The sequence below is a fragment of the Mytilus trossulus genome, chromosome 14 (genome assembly GCF_036588685.1).
Source record: "Mytilus trossulus isolate FHL-02 chromosome 14, PNRI_Mtr1.1.1.hap1, whole genome shotgun sequence".
NCBI lineage: Eukaryota > Metazoa > Mollusca > Bivalvia > Mytilida > Mytilidae > Mytilus > Mytilus trossulus.
In genome coordinates this window covers 72,896,903-72,913,983 of record NC_086386.1, presented here as the reverse complement: position 1 = coordinate 72,913,983, position 17,081 = coordinate 72,896,903, and the positions used below count along the sequence as shown (strand labels likewise).

Below are 17,081 nucleotides of genomic sequence, written 5' to 3'. Positions count from 1 at the left end.
ATGAAAGGGTCTATTTATTTTTTTTGAAATTATCATACTTTCAGTTTTCTGGGCATTAAAATTAACAAGCCATTTTTTTTACCAATTATAAATCTTATCTAGATTGTCATTTACAATTTTAGCTGTTTCTATTGGATTGTCAACCATAATATATAATGAAGTGTCATCTGCGAATAGCTTAATTTAAGCTTGAATGTCTTCTACAATATCGTGTATAAATACAATGTATCCACAAAAAAAAGGAGAGGGCCTAGAATAGACCCTTGTGGGACGCCTGCATTTACAGGTAACCATTCGGAACTTGAACCGTTACTAACCACCCGCTGGACTCTATCTGTAAGATAATTTTTAAACTATTTTAGTAAAGAACCCGGTAAACCCGCTTGTCGAAGTTTAAATAGCAGTCTCTTATGCCAGACTCGATCAAACGCTTTACTTATATCACAGAATACTACCCTGATTTCTTTACCGCTATCTAAAGCCTTCCCAAAATCATTCGAAATGTTAATTAATTGATTAACTGCTGAATCTTCTTCTTCTTTAGGTTTCTAGCGATCCTTCAATTATTGAAGATTATTCGCCGTGAATCCCCTCGTGTAAAGCCCGACTGATTTTTCGTTAAAATATTATTGCGCATAAAGTGATTGTAAACATGTTTATATACACATCGTTCCATACACATTGATATTACACTCGACAAGGAAATAGGTCTATAGTGTTTAACATCATTCGGTCTATTAAAAATTTACTGCATTTACAGGTAACCACCCGCTGGACTCTATTTATAAGATAATTTTTAAACCATCTTAGTAATCTTGTTGTTATAATCATCCTTCGATTTTCTTATTAAACTAGTAACTTCATTTAGTATTTTCTTAAATTTTGACCACTCTGATGGGTTATCATATATTTTAGCCTTTCTGTGGATTCTATTTTTTTTCCTTATCCTTTTTTTTAACAACATTTGACTTGTTAGCCATGGAGGTTCATTTTTGCGAACAGTTATTATTTTATTTGGAATACATTTTTCAGCAGCTTCTATGATAGTTTTTGTTATTTCGGTTGTAAATTGTTCAACGTTATTTAAGTTAATTACGGAATCCCAATTTCTTAAAGATAAAATGTAACGATATCTGTCATAGTCTCCTCGATCATATAGCCAAATTTTCCGCTTAAAAGTTTTTTGACGACATTTTGGAAAGTTCAAAAGACTAATTATAGGACAGTGGGAACGTTTTTGGTCTAATAAAGGTGGACCGACTCCACAGTAATTTATTATATGAGCATCATTTGTTTTAAAAAGATCAAACAATGATGACGACGATTCAGTAAAATGAGTAGGTTCATCTATCATTTGAGTAAGACTAAATTGGCTTAACAAAGGTGTAATTTTTGAAGACAACATTATCATGAAGGTAGACAAAAATAAGACGTGCTTCAAATACATGGTTCGTCATATGTAGCATCCAACTACAAACCAAAAAGTTAAAAAGAACTAACCGTTCCCCTATTGCGACAAACTCAACAAAAAACAATGCATACAAATATGGATATTTCTTTCAATTGACGGTCATCCTTTTAAATTTAGTCATTCCTTATAAATTACGGTCATCCTTAACAATTTACGGTCATCTTTTAACCAATTACGGTCAGCCTTGTTATGAATCGCTAATCCTGTTACGGTCATCTCGATTACGATTTACGGTCATCCTCGCGTATTTTTCAAATCCAAATTCCCGTTTTCTACACGTTCCTCGGTAGAGATTTGTGACTTCCGTGTGAATCTTTTATATATTTACATCGTATCAAAGTATGCTTTGTAAAGAAAATGATGTAGAAACACCTTTACAGACAATAACAAAAACTGACCTAATTTTTCATCCGACATCTTGGGATGACCGTGAATGCAGTTACGGTCATCAGCTTTACCCCAGTGATAGGGCCCTTTAATTGGAAATAAAATATTCTATTCTATTCTATATTCATGCAAGTGTAAATGAATTTGTCGTTGCTTGTATAAAAGTAATTTCAACGATGTGGCAGAAAGCATCCATTTTACTATTATCTGTTTAAATTTTATGGATTTATTAATGATGTCATTTGCTCGAAAACTCTTTCAAGCGTATATAAATAAATAATGTATAGCTTCAATGGCTGTATGTTCATCACCACCCTGACGAGGTGCTAATGATGTATCGTAAAAGAAAGTCAATAAAATTGCGATCATACTTGCAACGACTAACTTTTAAATTTACAGGTAAAAGAAATAGACGTTGCTGGTACATACACAACAATCCACAAGGTCAATCTACAGGTAAACCAAGTAATCCTGCTCTAGTTTTAACGACAAAGTGAAATGGTTTCTAAAGGATATACACTGCGTCGTATGTATACACGAATTAAGGTTCATCATAACCTTTTGGCTAAAATGGCCGTATTTACACCCCAAATTTTACTCTGAGTACAGACTAACCTATACACCTGCAACAGTTTAAAGGGATGGCAGGAACTAGATATATAAATTTTAAATGCATTTTATGTTTCAGAAAGTTATAAACTTTTCTAGATTTTGCTATCCATTTTTTTTCGTTCCTGCAGAATGTGCAAAAATTAACTAAGTAGTAAAAACGATTGAGAAGCTCCCCTCATATAATCAATGTTGTGAGTAGTATTGATTTAAATGGACAATAGATGGACAATATGCACCTGTAAACAATAGGTGATTTAACAGGTTTAAACTGTGTAACTGAGTGGACCGTATCAAATGAAACTCGGGTGTTTGTTTATTTTTCTATCTTCAGCAGACTGGAAAAAAATGCAGCTCAAAATGCAGGTAAGTTTTTAATTTTCTGAAACGTAGACTTCATATAACTTTTATATATCTAGTTCCTGCCATGCCTTAAAACTTTCCTGGATGTACCAGTTTGTATGTACTCATAGTAATTTTTGAGGTGTAAACACGGCCATATTTTTCAATTCCTTATGATGAACCTTAATGTCGTTGCATATAAACTGATCTTATATAATACTGTAACGTTTGTGGGTCATCGTAAATTCCCCTTTTTCTATTTATAGATACTATATATAACTATAGTTGTCCGGTCACTTTTTGCGGGGATCGTTTTTCTCGTGCTTGAGACTCAATGTCCAGACTTGGATATTTAAACCTCGTTAGGGCAGTATTTCTTTAGATTGGGGAAAGCTTTCGTACTGGTAAGTTGTACTTTAAATTTCATTTTATCTTGTATTTCGATGTTTTGACTTAAATATTTATTATTTAAAATTTGATATATTTCTTTTCGATCTCGTAGTCAAACAGTTCTAAAATGTTACGTTTCCGTTCCAGATTAAATAGAGAGAATTGTACACTAGCTAGATATTTTATTATTTCGGGTTTATGAAGAGATGGGTTTCATTTTGATAGCGATATTTAGACAGAGGGTTAATCCGAGGGATATTTTGGAGTAACGGTCGTCAATCAACGGGATTGTTCGTGCCTAATTACTCTGAAATAGGATTTTGTATTATCGCATGTTTTGGTTTTGGATCTTGAACTGGTCAATTTTATTGAAAAACGTTTTTCAAACATTGCTCTGGTTGGATTGAAAACTAAACGGGAAATGCGATGGGTTTTTTTACTGGATCGATTTTTGTTCCCTAGTCATAGAATAATGAGATTCATGATCTAGTCTAACAAAGTCGGTGGGAACCAGTGGGTATATTTATTTTGTCTCGGAAGGGTGACGTCACAACTTGATTGAATGGCAAATATTTTAGTTAAAAACGATTAGTGTACAGCTCTCAATATTTTAAGTAAACGGACACCTCAAAATTCTAGTATCATTTTATTTTAATCAATTGGATAGCACTAAGGCCAAACGCTTCTTTGAAATAGTTAACTTGTATGGGTATTTTTCACCGCATCGTTTGTCCAAAAAGGGGAAGTTCGAAAGTGTATTGAAATTCTAAATTGATATTTTTGCCCTGGAGATACCGCGATATGATATATGTATTTATGTTGTCTTTGTCTATTAAATATGAAACTTTTTTATGAATTTTGGTCATATGTTATATGAGCAAATACATTGCTTGGCAAATCGTCATCACTGGTTATATTTTATGTTTCGTATATCTGTCCTTCATTGAAATTACTGTTGCGTTGTATTGTCAGTATGCTGTCAGAAGTCCTGGAGCGAAAGCACAGGCCGAACCCTCTCTACCAGTAACGTAAATAGCTGAGCTAGCAGGGTATAATGTCATGAGACAGATTAGGAAGGAGAATACGTTTACACACGAAAACCCAGTTACGTTGCAATACAATTACAACAGGACTCATTCTTTAATATACATATTAAATATAACAACGATGCTGTGCTGTTTCTAGGGTAAACAACCAGATAACCAACAAATTATAGAATGTTAATACTTTATTCACACAAAGCACCGAAAATGACATCCAATAGGTGCGTAATACATCATTCCAATAAGAAGTATGGTAAAAACTGAAAGAAAAAAAAAAAATAAACAACTTTACAATATGATCAAAACATCAATAAAGCATAAACAACATGTTTATCAGCTCAAAAATACAATGAAAATAACACAAAAAAAACATTTAACACATTTACAAATTTTATCCCAATTGCATGCCAAACATGTATACCTATACATAAATGTCCCGAATGGCGTTCCATAGATTTAAAATTTGGCGTGGAAAATTATACACATGTCTTATCAAAAAATTTAACTTTACGATAGGGATTTCTCATAAAAAACGTTTACGGGGGTAGAATAAAATATATATGACAATATTATAGATATAAAAAGCTTACCACGTTACGAGACAGTAAGGACATAACATGTTAATTGTATCTCAAGTTGTTTTCAACACAAGCAGGAAGTAAAGTGATGATTCAAAAATTAGAGTAACAAATGGTAACCACAATTCCGGATTTGGAGCCGGAACACTCCCCGTCTGATATATTACAATATCACTACCTCATAAAAATTGAAAAAAAAACAAAATATCAATCTTACATTATCAGACAATATGAAAATGTACCTAGTGTCTCTGACTTCAAGTACCAAATATCAATACTAGACTTTATTGACAAAAAGGTGTCAAACTATTTACTAATGTCACAAATATCAATCATATTTAATGTTCATAATAATATCACTATTCTGAGAATAAAAGTACAAGTTCTGTAACTGGACGTGTATAAACAACTGGTTTCCTTCCCGGATAACACGCACACGGACTTTACGGACTATGTCGTCAGAACTGCTGAATGCTTCTTCCACTACGCCATTTGGCCATTCATTTCTTCAAACATTTTTGTCTCTCAAAAGAACAACATCACCCTTTCGAAGATTCGGTTTCTTGAGATGCCATTTGCGTCTGACCTGAAGAGTCTGAATATATTCTTCACGCCATTTCGTCCAAAATATGTTGGCTAATGTTTGAACCCGTCTCCATTCAGCTTTGTAAAGATCTTTTACACTGAAATCATTTAATGTACAAACTGTGTCAATATCACTTGTCTTCTGTGTCAAAAGTATCGATGGAGATCAAATCATTGGTGATTCAGGGTCCGCGGTTATCGGAACAAGCGGTCTATTGTTTATAATTGCAGAAACCTCTGCCATGAATGTCACAAGAACGTCGTGAGTTAGATTTTCCCCATCTTCTGTTGAAAGCATAGAGTCTAATATACGCCGAGAAATTCCAATAATCCTCTCTCACACTCCCCCCATGTGTGAGGAGTGAGGAGGGTTGAATATCCAAACTGTTCCAGATTTGTATAAAAAGTCTCTTAGAGGTCCATTCTCCACGTTCACTGTATCAATCTTCAAATGATCGGTTGAGCCAACAAAATTTGTCCCTCGGTCAGACCTAAATATCTTTACTTTTCCACGAATTGCCACAAATCTTCTTAGAGCGTTAATAAATGCAGAAGAAGACATTTCTTCCACAACGTCAGTGTGCACTGCTCGAGTTGTGAGACACGAAAATAATATCGCCCACCGGTTTGATTGTGCGCTACCACCACGGGTTTTCCTGGTAACTACATGCCATGGACCAAAAGCATCGATGCCAACATTACAAAATGGTGGCCCAGGTTCAAGCCGATCGGACGGGAGATCCGCCATCTTCTGAATTTCCAAAGTACCCCTCACTTTTCTACAAGTGACACAACGATGTATGAACGACTGTATCAAGCGTTTTGCTCCCGTTATCCAGAAACCTGCCTTTCTGAGCGCCCCTTCGGTAAAATGGCGTCCTTGGTGGCAAACAGTTTCACGATAATGGCGTATAAGTAACTTGGCTATATAATGTTTACCCGGTATAATGGTTGGATTTTTCTCATGTATTTTAAGATTCGACTTGTTCAATCTTCCACCAACGCATAGAACTCCACGTAAATCTAGATATGGATTCAAAGCTATAATATTACTATTCTTAGATAGACACAAATTTTGCTCCATATTACTGATCTCCGTTTTGCACTAATCTTATTACGAACAACTCAGCTTCTTGATACAGTTCAACAGAATTCGGTTTCGTTTCTTCAGTACTTATCCTTTTACGATTTCGGAAATATATCGATGTAAGAATGCGATAGACTGAACTAAACGCTCCATTCCGAAAATCTTTCAAAGTGGTGAGATCCAAGCGCTGATTGTAGGTTGAAGGATGTTTTTCAGACATGAACATTTAAAATTGGGCGTAACTCTTTGTCATCACTAGGCTGAACTAACGGATATGAAGTTTCGGAACTTGCTGTTCGCTGTTCACATTTAGAGATGAATTCATGTGGACCCATAATCCACATACTACTGTTGACTTCGTGTGACGAAATACCTCTGGTAGCTTGATCAGCAGGATTAACTTGTGTTGATACAAGGTTCCATTGTTCTGGAGAAGAGTTTTTCCGTATACGATGTAATCGATTAGCTACGTACGTATAGAATTGTTCTGGAGAAGAGCTTTTCCGTATACGATGTAATCGATTAGCTACGTACGTATAGAATCGTCTAGTTTAATTGGTGACATACCCTAGAACGATTCTACTGTCGCTGTAGAACTGGATTGTGTCAATCTTCCGGTCCAAATTGTCAATAATGAAATCAGATATTTCAATAGCCAAAACAGCAGCGCATAACATCAGTCTTGGTATAGTATAACCGCTTATCGGTGCCAACTTCGTTTTGCCTAACACAAAGCCCAGATGAGAAGAGCCATCATGATGAAATACTTTCAAGTAGGACACTGCCGCAATTGCCTTCTCAGAGGCATCACAAAAGGTGTGAAGTTCGATCTTTGAAGCATCTCGAACATATATTGGCGTATACATTCTACGGATCATTACATTTTCAAGGCTTGTCAAAGAAGTTCGCCATTGTTCCCATTCTTGTCTGAAATCTTCAGTTAACGGATCATCCCAGTTTACTGACTCAATCATGAGTTTACGGAGTATGATTTTACCTTGTATTGTCACTGGTGAAACAAATCCTAGCGGGTCAAAAATACTATTGATTGTTGAGAGGACGCCTCTTCTAGTAAATGCCCTTTCATCGTTCAAAACCTTGAACGTAAATGTGTCGGATTCTAAGTTCCAGTATAGTCCGAGACTTCTTTGTAACGGTAAATTGTCAGTTTCAAAATTCAAATTCTCTAAGTTTTCGGCTAGATCTTGAGGATCTAGTTTCGTCCTCACTTCTTTGCTGTTTGAAGAGAACTTGTGCAAATGCAAGTTTCCAAAAGTCTTAAGAGCTTCTTTAGTTCTATTCAACAGATCAATTGCTTCACTGTTACTGCCGACAGACGTGAGCGCGTCATCTACATAGAAATTTCTACATACTAAATCCGTAACATCCTTTCCAAAGGTTTGCTCTGCAATCTCAGCAGTTTTCTGAAGTGGAAACGTCGCAATTGCCGGAGAGGGACTGTTCTCGAATGCATGCTCTCTCATACAATAGTCAGTAAGTTCATTATCTATATCGTTATCTCGAAACCACAGGAATCGCAAGAAGTTTCTGTGTTCCTCGTTTACAGTGAATGAGTAGAACATTTGTTGAATGTCCGCCATTATACCAATCAGTTCCTTCCTAAAGCGCATAAGAACACCAACTAAGTTATTAGTCATATCAGGTCCACGGAGCATTACACTATTTAAAGAAACGTTATCATAACTTGCCGATGAGTCGAATACACATCTTACTTTATCCGGTTTCTTTGGGTGGTAGATGCCAAAAACAGGTAAGTACCAGCACTCTTCATTACTTTTCAGAGGAGGAGCCAACTCAGCATGTTTACACTCAAAAAGTTTCTGCATGAATGCAAATATGTGTTCTTGTTTTACTGGATCACGATCAAAACATTTCTCCAGTGACTTAGCACGATGCAAAACCATTGCTCTGTTATTCGGAAGACGTCGTCTCGGAGTGCGAAAAGGCAAAGGTGAACACCAATTACCATTACTGTCCTTCTGGAGATTAGCTTGCATTATTTCTAGAAATTGTCTATCTTCTATAGATAATCCAGGTTTGTCATCTTGTGTAGTGCGTTCGAATATTGCACTTGTGATATTGCCATTTTTATTGTGATGAACTCCAAGGTTAATACTACCGCAAGAAAAACACTCATTTACATCATAATTGTAAGGGCAAGGTTGACGAATCGACGCACGACCATCTGGTGCAATGCGAGTCAAGTAGGCATTGACGTCATTTGGAGCATGTATTCCATCTAAGCACATGTTACCTATCACTACCCAGCCAAGAGGCATCTTTTGCGCAAACGGAGCACTTTAAGGTCCAATTATTTGATCGACAACATGATGCGCTTCTGATATGTCTCTACCTATGAGCAACATAATTTCACAGTCTGGATCAAGAGGAGATAGATAATGAGCCATTTCTTTCAAGTGAGAATGTCTGATAGCAATATCAGGCGTAGGAATTTCTTCTCTGTTGTGTGGAAGATCACTACATTCTATTATCATCGGCAAGTCCAACTGCACTTTTCTGTCGAACGACTCAGTTACGAATCCACTTGTTCTGCGCCCTGACATTTTTACTCGACCTGAACAAGAAGACAATGTATATTCTTCTGCTGTACCATGTACTCCAAAGGTATCGAAAAATAACGGTGACGCTAATGAGCGATTACTCTGATCGTCTAATATAATATAAACTTTCTTGTTATTGTCATATTGATCACGTTGAAAAACAGTGACTGGTAAGATTTTTGCACAGGACTTTCCATCAAAATATTTTCCGCAAATTTCAGTGCAACTAGCTTCAACAACGGTCTCTTAACCGATTGTTCTTCCCCGCCGTGGACGAACTGCTTCGACTCATTACTGTTCTGATCTGTAGTAAACTCTCTATTCAAATGTAGAGCTGCAGGATGACGATCACTGCCACACTCACTACATTTGATTTTGTTTGTACATGTTCGCTTAACATGTTTAGTGGACTCACAGCAACCATAACAAATCTTATTGTCATTGATGAATTTCTTGCGTACTTGCAACGGTTTTGATTTAAAAGCTCTACACTGATTAAGTGAGTGTCCAGTTTTATGTATTAAACACTGTTTTTGTAAATCAAGGTCACTAGAGATCTCTGACTGAAATCGCGGTCCTGAATGCCGGTTTGTCATTGTTGAATACCTTTTTAGTTTGTATTGTCTGATCATCAGCAAAGCTCGGGTCATTTTTAATCTGACTCAGTTCTCGGATAAACTTAACGACGAACGTGAACGGTGGAAATGTTACTTGTTTTTCTCTTTTATAGTGAGAGGCTCGTGTCGTCCATTTCTCCTGAATGTTATACGGTAGTTTATTCAAAATCGGAAGTACGACGGTAGTTTATTCAAAATCGGAAGTACGCCCGATGACGAGTCAAAATAGGCTAATAATGCCTGGTACCTTGAATCTTCCTTGACTGATTCAATCTCACATAGTATATCTGACAACTCATAAAGTCTTTTATTATCTTTTTGTGTCAGTTTTGGGAAACTATTGAACTTGTCCATTAATGAGGCTTCGACTGCTTCTGGAGAACCGTAACGTTCATCTAATCTATCCCATAAGCGCTGTAGTCCTTTCGCCGGATTATTAATGTTCGCTGAACGAATGCTATTTGCATGTTTCGTGGATTCTGGCCCTAACCATTTGCCCATAAGCTCCAACTCTTCCAAAGCTGAGACTGATAATTCACCAATTATATTCTTAAAACTTGCTTTCCATACTGCGTACATCTCTGCTTTATCATTGTACGGTGTAAGTCTCGATAACAACAAATTTTTTTTCATAAGAAATCTAGTTATATCGGTTGCAACATTTTGATTAATAGCAGCCGTTTCAGGTTGAAAGGTCAGTGCTTCCGGATTTAAAGTTTTTGTGTTATTATCATTGTCATTGTGTACTATACTAACACTTGGCACTCCATATTTAGGATGTGATGGCTTTGGTGTTTGTTTGAATGTTGGCCAATTACGGGATTCGTCGCACGCATCACCTACTACGAGATTTACAAACGGATTATGTAATGTGTTAACGTTGTGATCAGCAGCTAATACTTGATCACCCTGTTGTTCAACATATTGTCTAGTGCGATCAAAGGCTGATTTGGCTAGAATAACATCAGACTTTTTACTGCCAAAGGCACTTTGCTCATGTTGCAAAGCCTCTGCCTCGGCGACAGCGGCGGCGGCTTCCTTCTTACAGTTTAGCAGTTCTATTTCAGCTGCTAATTCTGCCTTTTTAGTAATTGATTTAGTCTTCAATATTTTTTCTTGTTCTTCTATATATGCCTTCTGTTTTTGCACTTCAGCTTCTTTCAAGGCAAATTCCAATTTGACTTGAGCTGCTTCTGCTTTTGCACGTTTTCTAAGGGCAACAGAGCTCGAGTTGGAAGAAGCTCTGGAATGTGCTCCAGATCTATGCGTGAACTGAAAAGAAGTTTCGTGTCTTTCTGAAACCTTAGTTTGCTGAAGTGCACGTTCAATAATGTCTTTCTACTTTAAATCTTCTTTTTTGTGTTCTTCAGCTATCCTGAGACTGTCCTCTGTACGTGTGTTTCTTAAATATTTCAAGTACTCCTCTGAATAGAGACTGTACTTGCAATGACACAAATTTAAAGTTTTTTGAATTTCTAACACTGTCTCATAGTCTTCTGAATTTGTTGTCGAAAATCTTTCAAGGCAAAGTTCTACTTCTGTTTGAACAAGTTCTATCTTCTTTAAGTGAGTTCTAATGTTAGCATTATAAAGCTCCAGTCCACTATCTGTAAGAACACGTGTTCTTGAATCTGGGTTATCACCATGTCCATGTTGTGAATCCATTATCTCGTGTTTTTACTTTGCTGTTTCTAGGGTAAACAACCAGATAACCAACAAATTATAGAATGTTAATACTTTATTCACATAAAGCACCGAAAATGACATCCAAAAAGTGCGTAGTACATCATTCCAATAAGAAGTAACGTAAAAACTGAAAGAAAAAAAAATAAACAACTTTACAATATGATCAAAACATCAATAAAGCATAAACAACATGTTTATCAGCTCAAAAATACAATGAAAATAACCCAAAAAACATATAACACATTTACAAATTTTATCCCAATTGCATGCCATACGTGTATACCTATACATAAATGTCCCGAATGACGTTCCATAGATTTTAAATTTGGCGTGGAAAATTATACACATGTCATATCACAAATTTTAACTTTACGATAGGGATTTCTTATAAAAAACGTTTACGGGGGTAGAATAAAATATATATGACAATATTATAGATATAAAAAGCTTACCACGTTACGAGACAGTAAGGAAATAACATGTAAAGTGTATCTCAAGTTGTTTTCAAAACAAGCAGGAAGTAAAGTGATGATTCAAAAATTAGAGTCACAAATGGTAACCACAATTCCGGATTTGGAGCCAGAACAGATGCGTTTTAAGGTTTATGTACCCTTCTGTAGCCATTTATGTACGATTTTATGAAACCTCAATTGTATCAAAACTACAGATATAATGAATAATAGAGATAGGCCATTTAGTACATATTCCAATGGGAAACTTGATGCAAAGCATTAGTTTTTACTGTTTCATTGCATATGATAGAAAAAGAGGACTTTGTGGCGAATAAATCAAGATTTTTATAGAAAATCCACAGAGATTTTTGTTATAAAATTTGAAACATAAATTACTCACTGGATTTTCTATGATGTGCTAGTGTTTATTTTTTACAAAAAGTTCTAAGCAACCTGTAAATTCCAAAACACCTCGTGCGGAGTCACTAAGGTCGAGCGCACCCGAAAAGGTGTACTTGATTTTGGCCATATTTATATTTGTTTTAACAAACAAATGAGGGATTTTCCCGTTTGAATGATTTTACAGAAGCAGTTTTTAAGACCATAAATAGCTTGCTGTCGAGTGTGAACCAAGGCTCTGTATATATGAATAAGGGAATATATGAAATTTCTCAAGGACACTAAAACAGAAGAAAGTCTCCAAGTGTATGACGAGCACATAATTGAGAATGAGAATAACAAAAATATTTTAGAACGAGCACTCCACCAAATAAAAGTGTCTGACAAAGATGAAAAAGAATCTAAATTAACATATAGATCTAAAGCACATTTTAAAACTTCTTCAAATGCAAGCTCAGTTGTAATCAGAAAGCGTGCAAAGGCAGACGCAACCCGGGCTAAGCATCAATTTGCCATGAAGGAGGCAGATTAACAGAAACAGAAGGCTTACATAGAAGAAGTGTAAAAGCATTCACTAAAAAGGCTGAGTTGGAAGCTAAATTAACCCTATCAGACAGAACTTCATCTTCGTCAGTAATACTAATGTCTTCATGCGAAGACTTTCTTTTTGAGGCGGACCCATTCACTATCATTTCTCCTCCATTTTTCGAAATTACATCTGGTGATTACTGATTAAGGATCAAATGAAAATCAACTTCGTTGATTGAATTTAATGTGAAGTTAGGTCAATTCAAACTACGTCCGAACTGTCCAAGAACTATCAGCACACTGAAGCTCACACATGTGCAGCACAATTTCATTTGGACACGGAAAGATCGTTGAATAATATATAGACATTTGGTTTTTAAATATTGCTCAGAGAGAACATACCATATTAAAAAAAGAAATAAACAAACAACTTAATGATATTTGAGCGCTTCATGGTTTTTTTAATAATAAATATGATCAATTATAAATATAAAATCAATCTGTACTAATTTACAGGAAATATTCCGTATATTTGAAAAGAAATGTTTCGATTATCCAAAAATTCGAATCTATTTTCAAATTTAAAATTGTTAAACGTCACATTGACAGATCAGAAAAACTTGGAAGTCGATAACAAGACAAAACTGACGATTATGAAACTTACAGGTTTGTAGTATTTTGTCTTCTGTCGAGACATGAGCACGAAGACCAGTGGCACCTACTTCAAACTGTCTCCCTTTTTAATGAAGGCGTGGATGGACCATATCTGAGTGAATGAGTCTTCATTACTTAAAAGGTTCCATCACAAAACCATTTCTTTGCATATTTCAAAAGCTGTAACTGCCCGGGCGAGGAAAATACCAAGTGACGCTGGCCCTCTATTCTGATGTCTTCAATCAAAAAGTTGTCACATTGGAGGTATTCTGTATCGAGCTGTATATATAGAAAATTCGATTGAATTAGTTGAGTGTTAACATATTTATTTCAGAATATCGTATCACAAATGAAAAATAAAAATAAAATAAAAAGTATTCCGAAACAAGCTTTTTGCAGCACTACATTTATTTACTAGAAGTAGCTATACACATGTGTTGCTATCTAGAATATCATACATATTTTACTTCGAAATACAATGAGTTTGGTTCATCTGGCCTAAGTTCTTCTCGGACACGTTTTGCAGTTCTGTTTAAATTGTTTTGAGTTGGCAGCTGATGATCTTCTGGTTCTATATGGCGAAGCATAGCATCATCCACAATACGACACGCAGGTCTATGGATGTCAAGGAGTGCTGTTTGTTTAACCTAAAATTTAAAAGAATATTATTTAAAATTTAAAAAGTATTAACAAATAAACGAAAACATAATGAGCAGTCTGTGAAAGTAAGGACTAGTTTGAAAGCTATGAAATGCAATATTTATTTGTGTTAATACTTTTCAAGTAAATCAATATGATATATTTTATGAAAATCAAAAAAATCATTTAAGTTCAACATTTGTTTAATATATATATCTTACTTTTCAACAGTCTCCTGGTGGTCATTTTCATCTTTGTGATGGGTAAAGTCAAATGACGCATCAAGTGGTAAGGGCGATAGAGCATGCACATGGTTGTTCTGTTTAAATGTGTCCGAGATGCATTGAGAAGTGAAGGGCTGGGAATTCTTGATGTTAGATATGTTGGTGGCTGCATTAATGACTGTTCTGGTGCCAAACTAGCAACGTTATATGTCCTGTTAGGTGACAATGGCGACTAAATACGCCTTGGCACTCGAGGTAAGCCATTTCGACGTGGCGTGTAACTTGGTGACGCTGGAGTTGCATCGTTTATTGAACTGTTTGCCCCTCCCCCCTCAGGGTGACTGGGGTATCGAAATATGGTCACTTGGTCTGTAAAACGCTTGCCGAAGTGGGGCGTCCGTTTGGCTATGCGGGATTTATAAGTTCGCAGTCACGTCCGGTCAGAAGGAGGACGTTAAATCCGATGCCTCGTGCAAAGAGAGTGCCACACTCTATGCACGTTAAGAACCCTTGCAACAACTCTTTTGATGGGTCCGTACGTGGCCTGTTGCAAGGCTAAATTTCCGTCTTTATCAAATTTCCCCAATTATAACAACCTACCTATTGTATTTATTGTTATCTTGTTCTCGTCCTGAATATGTATTAAATATTTGCCACTGGACGCTAAGCAACCAACAATCAATGAACTGTTTGCAACTGTTTTTGATGTTGTTTGTTCTATTGATGCCTGTTCTGTTGCCAAACTAGCAACGTTAAATATCCTGCGAGGTGACAATGGCGGCAGAATACGTCTTGGCACTCTTGATAAAACATTTCTGTATGGGGTATTAACTGGCGATGCATATGGAAGGTTTGTTGGATTGCTCGTAACTGAAGGTACTTCTGTGAATGTGGAATTTACAGCCTTTGATTTTCTGCTTATCAAGGATATTTTGAAGTTACCATATCCTGTCAGTGTGGAACGTTGCTCACTGTCTTGCTCTAATCTGGTGGATTCAACAGGAGCATTTTCTATTGTGTTCTTGCATATATTGCAAGTTAATGCAATGTCAATCTTTCCTTTCATAAGACGACGATATTCTGTTTGAGTTATGCCTGACAAAGTGATCATATACGTACTTTTTAATGTTGAAAATTCGAGAACAAATAGTAATAGAATTATTAAGACTTGGGGCGAGACTATGTTTATAGAGTCAGAGTAAAGAGACACTTCAGTTATTGCTTATGTATAAAGTTTAATATGTGTTTGCACTCTCAGTATTTTCTTTAATATATTGAACTACGGAACATTATCCCCGGCTTAGTATATATCTAGGATTTTGATTGGTTAACGCACGACGTTAAAAAACCCATATCCCCAGACGTTGCTAACCATTAATCCGGGGAACTTCACGCAAGTTTTCCTTAGTTCCATGAATGCTCCTTGTGAACTACTGAATTATGTAGATTGTCTATGATGTTTATAATTAACAATTTTGCCCTATTATGCCGATCATTAACACTCATTTCATTAAATGCATCACATGACTGCCACATTTTTCAAGGAATGGGACTACTGACCTAGCTATGCAAATGACCCACGTTGACGTCACACCATCTATGACGTAACTCGCACAACATTGAGCGCCAAATTTGACCCAAGCCAGTTTCACTGTCTCTGTATTACAAACGTCTAATATTTGACTACCTGTAGAATGCTACCGAAGGTAGTCCCTACACCCCGAAAAAAAATATGTAGAATTTTAAATTTTAATAAAACTTTTTTAGATAATGGAAAAAAACGTTGTTATCACGTTACACTTTGTACCCGAATTTCCATAAAACTCACCCGATTCGAACTAAGACCGGGGATAAATTCGTTATCAAACAAAGTTCATATCCGTAGATATGGGTTTTTTAACACACTTCAGTACCCTGTACACCCTTCGGCTACGCCTCATGGTGTACTTTAGCGTGTTAAAATACCCATGAACGTAGATTACTTATACTACCACCTTCATAGAATTAATATCAATAAAATGAAGAACATTGGAAAGAAAGTTGATGTGTTTAAAAACAACTATTTCAGGTTTATACAGAAATTCCAAAATTGAAAGTAAACGTAACAATTTATAACTAGTAATTATCAATATGTATCATACATAGTAACAATTTATAACTAGTAATTATCAATATGTATCATACATAGTAACAAGATCTTAAAATATAAATAAGATAACTGTACGTAGCAATTTTTTTTCATAAGCATTTTAAACCCCGAAAACTTCAGTCCGGAATGAATTTTGTTGATCACTTGCAGACACAGTGTGAAGTGGTTTTAGGTCAGAGTTAATTGCTTTACAAGCTGTCATGATGTTATGGTATTCCATCTGATAACAGTTAAAGTTTCAGAGAAGACAATTAACCTTGTATGTTTAGAAAACGATTTTTATTACAGTTACTAGTATACTAATACAATATCTGATGTAATTTGTCAGAATCACAGGTCACATTTAGATCATTCCCATTGATGTCTAATATATGGGATATTTTTGGATTAGGGTATTTAGATCTAGCTAAATCTAACACACAATCGGGCAAATTTCCCGTCTGTGATACACAATCCATTCGCCACCTCCTACATTATTCTTCCTGTAAATCTAATCTTCTGCGTACCAAATCCCCAAATTATCCAAAATATTCCGAAACGTTTGTATATCTCCTTTCTTATTCCTGAATTTTCTACTGATGGTTGTTGACCTTCTTCAATCCAAGGTGCAGATTCATTAGATACAGCTACACAGGGAGCTACCAAACAGAACGGACATT

At 35.8% G+C, this 17,081-nt stretch overlaps 2 protein-coding genes across 2 annotated transcripts; both read right to left on the bottom strand.

Moving 5' to 3' along the window:
• Positions 1 to 5,742: 5,742 nt before the first annotated feature.
• Positions 5,743 to 6,489, bottom strand: LOC134698045 (uncharacterized). Its single transcript, XM_063560333.1, has one exon. It carries the CDS (start codon positions 6,487 to 6,489, stop codon positions 5,743 to 5,745), a length of 747 nt encoding a protein of 248 aa, XP_063416403.1.
• Positions 6,490 to 7,043: 554 nt separating this feature from the next.
• Positions 7,044 to 8,792, bottom strand: LOC134698044 (uncharacterized). The gene has a single exon (XM_063560332.1). It carries the CDS (start codon positions 8,790 to 8,792, stop codon positions 7,044 to 7,046), a length of 1,749 nt encoding a protein of 582 aa, XP_063416402.1.
• Between the last annotated feature and the right edge of the window lie 8,289 nt (positions 8,793 to 17,081).